The sequence below is a fragment of the Crinia signifera genome, chromosome 7 (assembly GCF_055691185.1).
Source record: "Crinia signifera chromosome 7, ASM5569118v1, whole genome shotgun sequence".
NCBI lineage: Eukaryota > Metazoa > Chordata > Amphibia > Anura > Myobatrachidae > Crinia > Crinia signifera.
The window spans coordinates 178,497,495-178,510,406 of record NC_139223.1 but is presented as its reverse complement, the minus strand read 5'-3'; the positions used below and the strand labels follow the sequence as shown (position 1 = coordinate 178,510,406).

Sequence of the window (12,912 nt, the reverse complement as noted above, 5' to 3'; positions counted from 1 at the left end):
GCATCATTTTAATTGAAAATAAGGGTACAGGTTCAGTAACATTTTTTTTTCGCTTTCCATTCTTGGCTAGGATTCATTTTGTTTTTTAAAATAGTTATTATTTGGAACATAAAATAGTTATTATTATTATTTCCAGCAGTATACGTTTTAAGTTTAACTACTTTATACTGTATATTTTTTATTTAAATGTGAATTCCTGCCCCCTATAAGATAACGATGCTTTCCATACTCAGTCCTACAAGGAAAAGTCTGGTATTAAGGCGAAATGCGTTGGGCACTAAATGACTTTCACAACAACAACTAGATGCTCTCACGAGGAATCCAATTGTTTTTCTTATTTACATATTTTGCCGACTCTGATTTGTTTTTCTCCACTAACGATTATGCGCCAAATTAGAGTCTTGCGCAGTATTTGGTCTACAATAGTGATTTAAATTTCAATGTGGAATCTGTAAATGAATGGGAGATCTACTGATCCTTCTACTGAGGTCTACTGTGCAATCCCAAATCATAAACATGAATGGGTTTATCAAATAAGCCCTGGGGATTGTCCCTTTACAAAAAACAAAAAAAAAGCCTGAGGTCGCTATTTCCCCTCGCACATGCATGATGCATATGGTACGCATGCACAGTCATTCTCTAATTAGCAACTCAATAGGCTCTATAACCCCCTGTATGCATTACTTTATCACTGGAAGGAGATTGTCTATGCAAACGTACCTGGAGTTAGAACAATTTCTGGGGCAGTACGGACGGTGTAATGGTTACATTACTGGCCCACCATGTGTTATATATACGGGGCAGTACAGGTGGTGTAATGGTTAGCATTACTGCCACAGCACTGAGGTCATGGGTTCTATCCCCACCATGTGTTATATATACGGGGCAGTACGGACGGTGTAATGGTTAGCATTACTGCCTCACAGTGCTGAGGTCATGGGTTCTATCCCCACCATGTGTTATATATACGGGGCAGTACGGACGGTGTAATGGTTAGCATTACTGCCTCACAGTGCTGAGGTCATGGGTTCTATCCTCACCATGTGTTATATATACGGGGCAGTACGGATGGTGTAATGGTTAGCATTACTGCATCACAGCGCTGAGGTCATGGGTTCTATCCTCACCATGTGTTATATATACGGGGCAGTACGGACGGTGTAATGGTTAGCATTACTGCATCACAGCGCTGAGGTCATGGGTTCTATTCCCACCATGTGTTATATATACGGGGCAGTACGGACGGTGTAATGGTTAGCATTACTGCATCACAGCGCTGAGGTCATGGGTTCTATTCCCACCATGTGTTATATATACGGGGCAGTACGGACGGTGTAATGGTTAGCATTACTGCCTCACAGCACTGAGGTCATGGGTTCTATCCTCACCATGTGTTATATATACGGGGCAGTACGGATGGTGTAATGGTTAGTATTACTGCCTCACAGGGCTGAGGTCATGGGTTCTATTCCCACCATGTGTTATATATACGGGGCAGTACGGATGGTGTAATGGTTACATTACTGCCTCACAGCGCTGAGGTCATGGGTTCTATTCCCACAATGTGTTATATATACGGGGCAGTACGGACGGTGTAATGGTTAGCATTACTGCCTCACAGCGCTGAGGTCATGGGTTCTATTCCCACCATGTGTTATATATACGGGGCAGTACGGATGGTGTAACGGTTACATTACTGCCTCACAGCGCTGAGGTCATGGGTTCTATTCCCACCATGTGTTATATATACGGGGCAGTACGGATGGTGTAACGGTTACATTACTGCCTCACAGCGCTGAGGTCATGGGTTCTATCCCCACCATGTGTTATATATACGGGGCAGTACGGATGGTGTAACGGTTACATTACTGCCTCACAGCGCTGTGGTCATGCGTTTCGATTCCCACCATGGCTTTAACTGTGTGGAGTTTGTATATTCTCCCCGTACTTGCGTGGGTTTCCTCCGGGTACTCCGATGTCCTCCCACAATCCAAAAATATACTGGTAGGTTAATTGTCTCTCAGAAAAATTAACCCTAGAATGACTGTGTGTGTGTGTACATGTGGTAGGGAATATAGATTGTAAGCTCCCCTGGCGCAGGGACTGATGTGAATGGTAAAATATTCTCTGTACAGCGCTGTGGAATATGTGTGCGCTATATAAATAACTGGTAATAAATAAATAAATAAACAATAATAATAGTTTGGCTTAGTAGAGAAATGTCTCTCTAGCCTGATTCAGGTTCAGATTTCTCTCGAAACTACAACTGGCGTCTTCAGCATGTGGAGGGCCAACCAGCACAGGGCAAGGTGCCCCCGCATTCCGGGTCCCTCCCCACGATGGGATGGCTAAATCTTGATAACGGTCTAGACACGCCTCTGTTGTTCCGACTGTGCCTACCACCAACAACATGTTGTCAGCCACCCAACGAGGTGCCACCACTCCCCTCCAGTGACTGCAGTTTAAGGCCTCACGAATAAGACAAAATAGGGTTTAGCTGACAATCCATAGGTCGGTGCCAAAATATATGTCCCTATCATTTCTACAATACAGCAATTACTGCTGTTCCAGTGGTGGTGCTTGTGTGTGGTGAGCCCAGGTGCAAAAATATCATTTTGCCTTCTCCACCCCAACGCAAGTTCACAATATACAACATGGCAGTGGGTGACAGGGAGAGGCAGAGGATGACAGGGAAAAACAGTGGGTGACAGAAAGAAGGTGACAGGGGCAGCAGTAATCAGGGGCCTTGGTGCACTGCACCTGCTGTACCAATGGTAGTTCCGCCTCTATGCTGTTCTCTGTCGCGGCTACTGAGTACAATTGTGAATGATCATGTAACGGTCCCTCTGAGTTGTGAGCTGTAAATAGAGCAATTAGCTGCATTCAAACAGAGACAATCTTTATTCTGCTTACTGCGCTTGTGTGCACTGCACAGAGCTACTGTGCGCCATTACAGTACAGATAGCTTCCGGTCTGATGTAAACTTATATCTACTGTGTTCTCTATTAAGGATAATAAGTATATTACTTGTTAAATACTCTTAATAGTCACAATTATAGTAAAGAACAGACTCACACAGCTATTATCTGTATCATGATCTGAGCCCACTGTGTTGTGCAGGTCTGTGGTATTCCAGAAGAACCTCCGCCGCACCGCAGGACCTACTCAGAACAAATGATGTATAACGTCACAGGGAATAACATGGAGAATTACCTACTGGCTACAACCTTGGACTTTATCCAGCAGCGGTAAGTGATAATATACAGTCTCTGTATCAGCACCTCCAACTGCATCAATCTACCTTCCGTTCTTAACAGTGGCGGCTCCAGAGGAGGAGCTGCAGCACAGTTCAAATTTTAAATAGGGGAACCACACCCACTTGCCCCAACTGCCATTCCAAACAGACTCACTGGCAGTGGGTGTGGCTCCACTATTTGAATTTTTGAACTGTGCTGCAGCCCCACCTCTGGATCCGCCACTGGTCCTTAAGATGAACCTGCATTGTTAGGTCTATACAAAAAAAAAATAATGCAGGTGCACACTCTAAACACTAAGAGGGCAATTCAGACCTGATTGGTCATGTCCGAATTGGCTTCCCTGGCCTTTGTTGGGGGTTTGCGCACGTGCAAACCCTCCGAGTGAAAGCCTTCGGCGAGATATACACACGCCAGGGCGTTTGCAACATGATGGGCGGGAAGGGGCAGATGCGCCTGCGAATACAGACAGGCCCATGAATCCTTGGGGCGGGTGGCTGATGTCACATGACGGCCAGCGACTGCTCTCTGCTGCACTGAAAGCGATGTAGCGGCCCGGGACAGTCGTCTCACAATACCCCTAGAAAAAACAGGCTGCTTTAATTATATTATAAAGTATTTGCTCCAGTAGTTATCTCCTGCTATCACCACCATGAGATGGCAATAGTGATCGGAGTATGGTCGTAATATATGTAGCACAATAACCTCCAACACCTGAAGAGCAAAAACGGAACAAATGCAGGAAAGGGGTGTGGTCACAGGTAAAGGGGGTGTGGTCAGATTTAGGGCTTTTATACCAAAAAACTCCCTATACAGAAGGCTCATCATGGCTGCCTTAATCGCCAGGTGATTGGTGCAGTTCCACCACCATGCATGTGTATCTAATTCGCTGTTATAGCTCATAGCAATGCATTGAACCGTGATGGCGCAGCGTAGTGATTCAGTGCCACAGGTGCGACAAGGCACAAGTGGCCGTGGTGCAGCAACGATGAGCGCGGCTATATCTGTAGGTATACAGGTAGATATATAACACAAAAATATGTAAAAGGAGCATTTATACCAATTTCACTGTAATAATTATGACATACTTCTGTGTGTGCAGGTATGGAGGATTTAGCTTCGGCATTCCTGCTACAGATGTCAATAGGAAAATACCATTGCCCTCCAACCTGACTGTAAATAAGGTAATCACCATCCCCAAACATCATGTGTGTAAGAGATAAATATTGCAAAGCCCAGGGAGTGCCTCTGTCCTGCTCTCTCCTTCTCTGTCCTGCTTTCTCCTGTTCTGTCCAGCTCTCTCCTCTTCTCTCCTCTTCTCTACTGCTCTGTCCTCTTCTCTACTGCTCTGTCCTCTTTTCTACTTATCTGTCTTTCTCTGTCCTGCTTTCTCCTGCTCTGTCCTCTTCTCTACTGCTCTGTCTTTCTCGGTCCTGCTTTCTCCTGCTCTGTCCTCTTCTCTACTGCTCTGTCCTGCTCTGTCTTTCTCTGTCCTGCTTTCTCCTGCTCTGTCCTCTTCTCTACTGCTCTGTCCTGCTCTCTACTGCTCTGTCTTTCTCTGTCATGCTTTCTCCTGCTCTGTCCTCTTCTCTACTGCTCTGTCCTGCTCTCTACTGCTCTGTCTTTCTCTGTCCTGCTTTCTCCTGCTCTGTCCTCTTCTCTACTGCTCTGTCCTGCTCTCTACTGCTCTGTCTTTCTCTGTCCTGCTTTCTCTTGCTCTGTCCTCTTCTCTACTGCTCTGTCCTGCTCTCTACTGCTCTGTCTTTCTCTGTCCTGCTTTCTCCTGCTCTGTCCTCTTCTCTACTGCTCTGTCCTGCTCTCTACTGCTCTGTCTTTCTCTGTCCTGCTTTCTCCTGCTCTGTCCTCTTCTCTACTGCTCTGTCCTGCTCTCTACTGCTCTGTCTTTCTCTGTCCTGCTTTCTCCTGCTCTCTACTACTTTCTCCTGCTCTCTCCTTCTCTGTCCTGCTCTGTCCTGCAGTTTCATGCTTACTACAACTGCTTTATATCTGTTGGCATTCCTCAGCACTGAGTATCCCCCAGTGGTGGCTCCAGAGGTGGTGCTACAGTGCAGTTCAAAATTCAAATATGGGAACCACTCCAACTGTCAACGCAACGACTGCCAAACATCACAAGCCAGTGGCAGTTGGTGTGGCTTACCAATGTAAATTTTGGATTGCAATGTAGCACCACCTCTGGTACCACCACCTTTTTTACTGGGAGTCTGCTTCCAATATTGCTAGTGTATTGTAACACTGTGTATACACCGCTCCCCCATCCCCCTACACCCGGGGTGCCACAAGACACCACACAACTCCAAGATTTTACTATATCGATGCCTGAGCACAGATAGTAAAACCAAACTGAATGAGGGACTAATTAAGTGCCAGAGAACGCATCCTGCCACCGATGGTCCTTCAGTGGCTGGTTGCTGAGGGGATTTATTTGCAAATTGATTGATAGTCAGAGACCACCTGGTGGTGGTTACGGGGAGTGGCAGCAACATGGGAGTCGTATTTCAACCAAAAATAGACATATATGCGAGCGATGCTGCGTCTCTGTACTCAGTCTGGGGCACTTGGATGGTGGGCAACTCAATACAGATCCAGGCATCAGCAACATTTGCATTTGCCTAAATCAGGCCTTAAGTCACCTGTGCTCAAGCATTGATAACATTAAACCTGGGCTGTTAGGGTACCTTGTGTACTGGAAAAGATTGACAACTAGAAGAATTCCCAAATCATATTGCATAGCACCTCAATGTATGCAGAGTAACAATGGCAATGGAGGAGTTGGAGTTTGCACAGGCAGAATGGAGAAGTTACAGGCAGTGGTTTCCTGCCTTGCAAAGTACTGGTACACCAAAGGAGAACCTAGAATTCCATATTAGGTTACATTGTTTGGCTGGAAAACACTAGACACTATAGAATATAGGCATGCTGTATATCATTTTAATCAGCAGAAGCTGCTTGTGCATTATATTCTCTTTTGAGAGAGATCAAAGTATATTTTTGATTTTTAAGGTTAGAAATAACTGAAAGTTTATTTGTTGTAAACACTGTTGTTGTGTACAGGTTATTGATTTTCAACAAGGCGCTGCAAAACACTTGTGGCGCCTTATAAATAAAATGTAATAATGATAATAACTTATTTAAAAAAAAAACAGCTCTATGTATGTCTGACTATAGAGCTGTTTTGTGTGACACTGGCTGATTCGGCTCCCATTACTTCCCGGGCTGCAGCTATTATACTACACAACCCATTCCGGTTGGTCTGAAAAAGCCGGACGTCTCCTGGTCTACAAATCTCTTTAGTCGGATGCGATATGAATTCCTAGCATTAAAGACACACGCCATTACATCGTACGGCTTACGAAAAAAAAAGACGGCCGATATAATTTCCAACTTCGTGTGACTTTTTTCCCAGCCGATAAAATCGGTTATTATTACATGCCGGCCCATAAGTTTGTAAAATGACTGCTGTTATGCCCAAAAATGCCATGCGAAGCAATGCACCGTGCCCGAAGCATGGCGACCCCTGATCACAACTACAGTCATTAGAGGCGAGATGTACTACGCCATGAAAAGTGATAAAATGGAGAGTGATAAACTACCAACCAATCAGCTCCTACCTGACATATTTCAAACCCAGCCTGTGACATGGCAGGTAGGAGCTGATTGGCTGGTGGTTTATCACTCTCCATTTTGTATGTATTAGTACATCTGGCCCTAGGTAACAGATGCTAGTAAAATGTTTACCAATAGTGTTGTGTCTCGCAGAGTTCTACGGTGTAAATAGATCTGATTTACAATCCTATCTAATGGGTGGTCTTCCTTTATACCCAGGTATGGTATAACAACGAGGGTCCTCACAGCCTCCCCGCCTACCTGAACAGCTTCAGCAACTTCCTCCTGAGGAGCTTCCTGCCGAGTAACGAGTCCGCGGATTACGGTACGGAAGTCTAATGGAATGATGTGAGATCTGTGTCTCTGGTGGAGATGCATCAAAGCATGGGATAGGATAAAGCAGAGAGAGATAGTGTACCAGCCAATCAGCTTGCAGCGTTGCAGGGAGTTTTGAACCATGACAGTTGGGAGCTAATTGATTGGTAGTTTATCTCCTCTCTGTGACATGTATTTGAAACAACATAATCAGATGCTCCTCTGACTTATCCTGGTACCCGGTGTACACTAGTGTATATTCAGTGTCTAGGTTGGTATACAGAATGTCGACATTGGCACACTGTCGACGCTTACAAAACATCATCATGGAAAGGTAGATTTTTCCACTCTGATTGGGAACGGTAAGTGTTCCGAGCACCACTTTAATGGTGCGAGGCACCAGGTCCAAAGCATGTCAAGCGAAGCAAGTCGTGAAAGGGTACACGCTACACTAATTGGGGGTTCCATGTCGTCAGGTGTCGACATTGGCACAAAAGCCACAACAACCTTTTCACCCACCAACCTTTTTCATGTTGGCAGTTTGCTTGTGTCGACCTTTTGCCAAAATCAACATTCTGCATTTAGTGGGTGATTCAGGTTGGCTCGGCACGTAGAGAATTTACGCAGCTTACCGAGTGCTCAAACACTGCCTGCTGAGCGGGCGAACACCCGCCCCCCACCCAAAAATACGCTGTTACGCGAATGTCTGTGCATGCTTACACATCCCCTCGCATGCGAGCACACGGGGTAGAAATAATTCGACGGTCACCAAACATCAAATGATTTTTCCCCTAAGCACAAATAAAAGTCAGTCTGAACTTATTTGCCGCGGAAATGTCCAAGATTGGGGCGGGGCTGACGTCATGTGACATACTCTGCCCTCCCCAGGCAGGCTTCGGCGTGCCTGTAACCTCTTGGGGATGGCCATCGATTTTGTGGGCACGCTCAGGAAAAACTGGGCGTCCCCGTGCTCCAGGCCCCGTCCCCCTCCTTCACCGACCCCTCTGTGCAAGTCTCCGAAGATGTTCTCACCATGGCCCTGCACGTGCGTATATTCACATATACAAATGCGCAGAGCCGCACTATCGGTCCCTAGACCAAATTCAGCTCTTGATAATCCTACCTGAATTACCCCCTTAGCATACTTCCCAAATTTGAGGAGGAGGGGCTCTCACACATGCCTGAAATTTTGGGGGCGAGACCTAGTAAAAGTCCCCCCCCCCCCCCCATACCTGCAATGCTCCTATGAGACCACGCCCTATTTTCGCCGCCTTGGGGGCATAAATAGACACTGTGCGCACAGCGTCTATACACAGGTGACAGGGGAGATGCCCAACTGCCCCTAACCAAACCCCCCCCCCCCCCTCTCGCTGTGGGACACTGAGGAAAAACAGGACGTTCCCCTGGAAAGCGGGACAGTCGGGAGGTATGCCCTTAGTCAATCCACATTGCTTTTCATAATACAGTATCACACTGTACATACAGTATCCATATTATTGGCCTACACAGCTGGAATACAAGGGTATGGTATAAAAGGAATGTTTGATATCAGAGTTTGTAGTTACAATATCATCAGATGAATAATAATGCCAGTAAGGAGCATTCAGAGGCCAGAGTAACAGCTCCCAGCGCCTGCAACGCCTAGACGACTTCAGTGTTCTTATTCCCCGTTACTCCCCTCAATTAAGCTCTAAATACGCATATTTCTGTCCTGTAAAAGTGGCTACAGCGACATGAAAATGGTAAATTCTCAGAACCTCTAATTACTGGCGGACACGGAACCTCCCACCGGTCTTGTGCAGCAACTGATAAATACTCGGTAAAAGTTCTGTCGCTTAGCAACGCTGCAAACAGTAGCCCAGGTAGAATTGATTTTTTTGGAGGACTTGTGATTCTTTCGCTGAGAAAATAAAACATTTTGATGATCTCTAGACGCCGCTTATTTTCCATAAACACGTTAGATTTAGGCCTGCATTTATCTTGCAGTGAGAGGCCATTATGCAGGTCCTGCATTCAATCCCGCTGACATTACAGCTTAATTATACCACTATCCATCATGATTATAGCTTCTAGCTTCTCCTCCAGATCGCCAGGGAGATTCCCTCGAGTTTCCTAACTACTGCTGCACTTGTGCCACCGCTCAGCTAAAAATAACCGCTTGCTATCTGTAATGTAATACAGACGCTTCGCTTGTTCAACGCATTGGGGTTATTTACAACAGGAGGTTGTAGCAGAACATGATACATCTATATATGCACTGATTTAGGGGGCTATCGGTCAGTAATAGCAGCGGGGCCCTGAAAGGTATCATTCCTTGTCGTCGCATACTGCGGCAATAATTAAAGTTATATTGAGGGCTATTTCTTCTCCGATTACAGCCTGTCAATTAGAGGAATAGTGTAATGATGCAGTAGCGTACTCTGTCACTTTACTGCTGGGTTTGGATCTCTTCAGTTCAAAGCTGGGTACACCCTACACTACGTGTATCAGACATCGTCGGGGGAGCCAGTATACACAGCGATGGAGTATTCGGCAGCATGGCCCTCACTAATGGCATCACCATTGGCCCTGACCCACCGGAGAGTGCAGTGATAGATCATACATGCAAAATGTGCATTTTCAGCAGTGGATAAGTCCAATGAATAGGCCCCCGAGTTAAATACAGTATAAACATGGTTCTTTTTCATACACACATGCCTGTGTTATTCGGACTGTGCCCTTCCAACACCGATTCGCCCCGAGCAGGCATCAACACGTCCAGGGCCATCTTAACATTGGCGGGGGGCCCTGGGCAAAACATTAGCCCACCCCCTCCGCCATCACATACCTACGTGCAGCAGGGTCCAGGCCGTGGTGGCTGAAAGCTTGTATCACTATTTGCCCGGCGGGAAGTGCTGGTGATTTTGGAAATACTGTCTGGACGCTGATTGGCTGAGAGAATTCAGCCAATCAGCGTCTGACCAGTCTTTTCAAAAACAGATTCACGCCCGCCAAATAGCGCAGTGCTACAAGCTTCAATCCGCCGCTGCCTGCAACCCGGCACAACAGCTCCCCAGGGCAGTGCCGTATTCCCCATTGGAATGGGCGCCTAGTCCTGGGCAACTGCCCATTAAGCCCAATGGGAAAGACGGCGCTGAACACAACTGCGTTAGCAGGGGAATGCCCAAAAGACTGATATGGAGTATTTTACAAGGTCTCTGTACGTACCCTAAACCTCTCCCTCATCCTAACCCTACGTAGAAGCAGCCTAATACTTCACTCAGCCTCACCCCTGTACCCCGCTGCCTAAATCAAATACCCCTGCCCCGTAGACTAACCCTAACCTTCCCCTCCTTACAGCCTAACACAAAGTCCCCCCTCTAGTGCCGAAATATAACCCCCCCCCCTTCCCCGCCCCCACACTAGCATAATTCAAAACTTTGGTAATCTCGAAATGGGGACCTGTCGCTCGAAGGAGCAGGCGGTCCAAAAAGGGGCGGGGCTAAGGCGAGAGTAGGCTGAGCCTCGGGTGAAGGGGGCTTGAAAATAGTTTGGTAGGTTAATTGGCTCCTGACAAAAATCGACCCTAGTGTTGACTAGAGAGACCAAGTGTTTCTTATCAATCCTGCTTCTATCCCCTCTCAGACTGCGGTTATTCTCCCTTACTGCCATGGTTTCCCTTCGGGCAAAAACGACAGAGACACTAAAATGAGCGAAGATAAACTATTATGAAATACAATGCACCAGAAATCCCCTCTAGTAGAAGAGCTTTTGGACACTTGAAAAAGGGGGGATTAAATTGGGCAGATAAAAGTCTGATGCAGCTTTAGGGATTTGAAATGGAATCAAATCCTATTTTCAAGGTTAGACTTTATAAAAAAATAATAATAATAATAATAAAAAGTCCAATAAATGGGATTTTAACCCAGCCACTTTCCAGCATTAGAGCTCCGGAGGGGGGAGAGGGATGGAGAATGACTTTGTCCTTCAGTCACAGAATAGAACATATAGCATGTGGGTTGCTAGAATACATTATTTGTACAGTATATAAAGTACTAGTTAAAAGCGCGTCAGTCCCCGTCTGCCCCTACAGCCAATCTCTGTCCTCACAGCTCCCTCTCTCCGTATCCAGCAAGTTTGAAACAGATCGTTTTACTTTCAATTTCTGTTAAGGAGTAACTTGGTCCGTTGAGTGGCCTCTAGTGGTCACTGGCGGTACTTCACCTCAGAGGTGAGGCGTGTTTAGCCTTTTATATATACATGACAAAAATTCCTCAGATTATTTTTGCTTTAGATTATAAAATTATTTAATCACACTGGATCAGTTTTTGAAAAAGCATGCCCATCTCTTGGCACCTGACGTATAACGTTTTGTGAATGTCACAGACTTCATCGTCCAATCGGCCATTTCACCTGGGCTCAGTGGCATTCTTGTGTTCTGGTGCTCCCCCAACTCAGTCCTCATGACACCCTAACAGTCCTGGTTTAAAGATATACATGGTTGAGCAAAGATAGCCAAAACAAGTTAATTGCGGTACTTATAAGTCACCTGTGCCCAAACTTGAATATAATTAAAACCTGGATTTTTAGGGTGCCTTGAGGACCCAGTTTGTGAACCTCTGCAGTTACGGATAAAGTTAGGCTGCAGTTAGGGATAAGGTTAGGCTGCAGTTAGAGATAAGGTTAGGCTGCAGTTAGGGATAAGGTTAGGCTGCAGTTAGGGATAAGGTTAGGCTGCAGTTAGAGATAAGGTTAGGCTGCAGTTAGGGATAAGGTTAGGCTGCAGTTAGAGATAAGGTTAGGCTGCAGTTAGGAATAAGGTTAGGCTGCAGTTAGGAATAAGGTTAGGCTGCAGTTAGGAATAAGGTTAGGCTGCAGTTAGGGATAAGGTTAGGCTGCAGTTAGGCATAAGGTTAGGCTGCAGTTAGGCATAAGGTTAGGCTGCAGTTAGGGATAAGGTTAGGCTGCAGTTAGGCATAAGGTTAGGCTGCAGTTAGGCATAAGGTTAGGCTGCAGTTAGGCATAAGGTTAGGCTGCAGTTAGGGATAAGGTTAGGCTGCAGTTAGGGATAAGGTCAGGCTGCAGTTAGGGATAAGGTTAGGCTGCAGTTACAGATAAGGTTAGGCTGCAGTTAGGGATAAGGTTAGGCTGCAGTTAGGAATAAGGTTAGGGATAAGATTAGGCTGCAGTTAGGAATAAGGTTAGGCTGCAGTTAGGAATAAGGTTATGCTAACACTCTGAATGATGGCAGTCAGATCATAACCACATTATTATGTCAACATTCTGAATTTTAGCAAAATATACCACATTGCTTATTATATGTATTTATATGACTTATTGCCATATAATTTAATATAATTGTATTTTTAGATCAAAATGTAAATGATATATAAATAATCTTATAGTAATATAATTTTTTGTGTTTCCTCAGGCATTTATCTGTACAACAAGCCTCTGCCTGGAGTTGTGACGTCATCATCCGCGTAAGTACATTATATTCTGTACATGACATCTGGATATTTACAAAAGTTCCATATTTTATACATCTAGTTCAGGTCTGCCTGCTTGGGTGGCCATGTCCCCTTTTTGAAAGCGCTTATAGGGGATCTCTTGACCGCATCGGGTGTCGCTGGTGCCATCAATGGTCTAACCATACCATTGACAGGCCAAATCTTTGTCCAATTTGCCCATTTGATGTAGAGGGACTGCAGTAACAATTCATGTGAAATTGAGTATAAAA

General features: G+C 45.6%; 1 protein-coding gene across 1 annotated transcript in view; it reads left to right on the top strand.

The window, feature by feature from the left end:
* ABCA12 (ATP binding cassette subfamily A member 12) overlaps positions 1-12,912 on the top strand; it is an 85,545-nt gene that overhangs the window by 48,522 nt on the left and 24,111 nt on the right. Inside the window, exons 26-29 of the mRNA XM_083154497.1 lie at positions 3,121-3,248; positions 4,357-4,438; positions 7,098-7,203; positions 12,604-12,655. Of these exons, the coding sequence (XP_083010623.1) occupies positions 3,121-3,248; positions 4,357-4,438; positions 7,098-7,203; positions 12,604-12,655 (368 nt within the window). The remainder of the gene's footprint in view (positions 1-3,120; positions 3,249-4,356; positions 4,439-7,097; positions 7,204-12,603; positions 12,656-12,912) is intronic.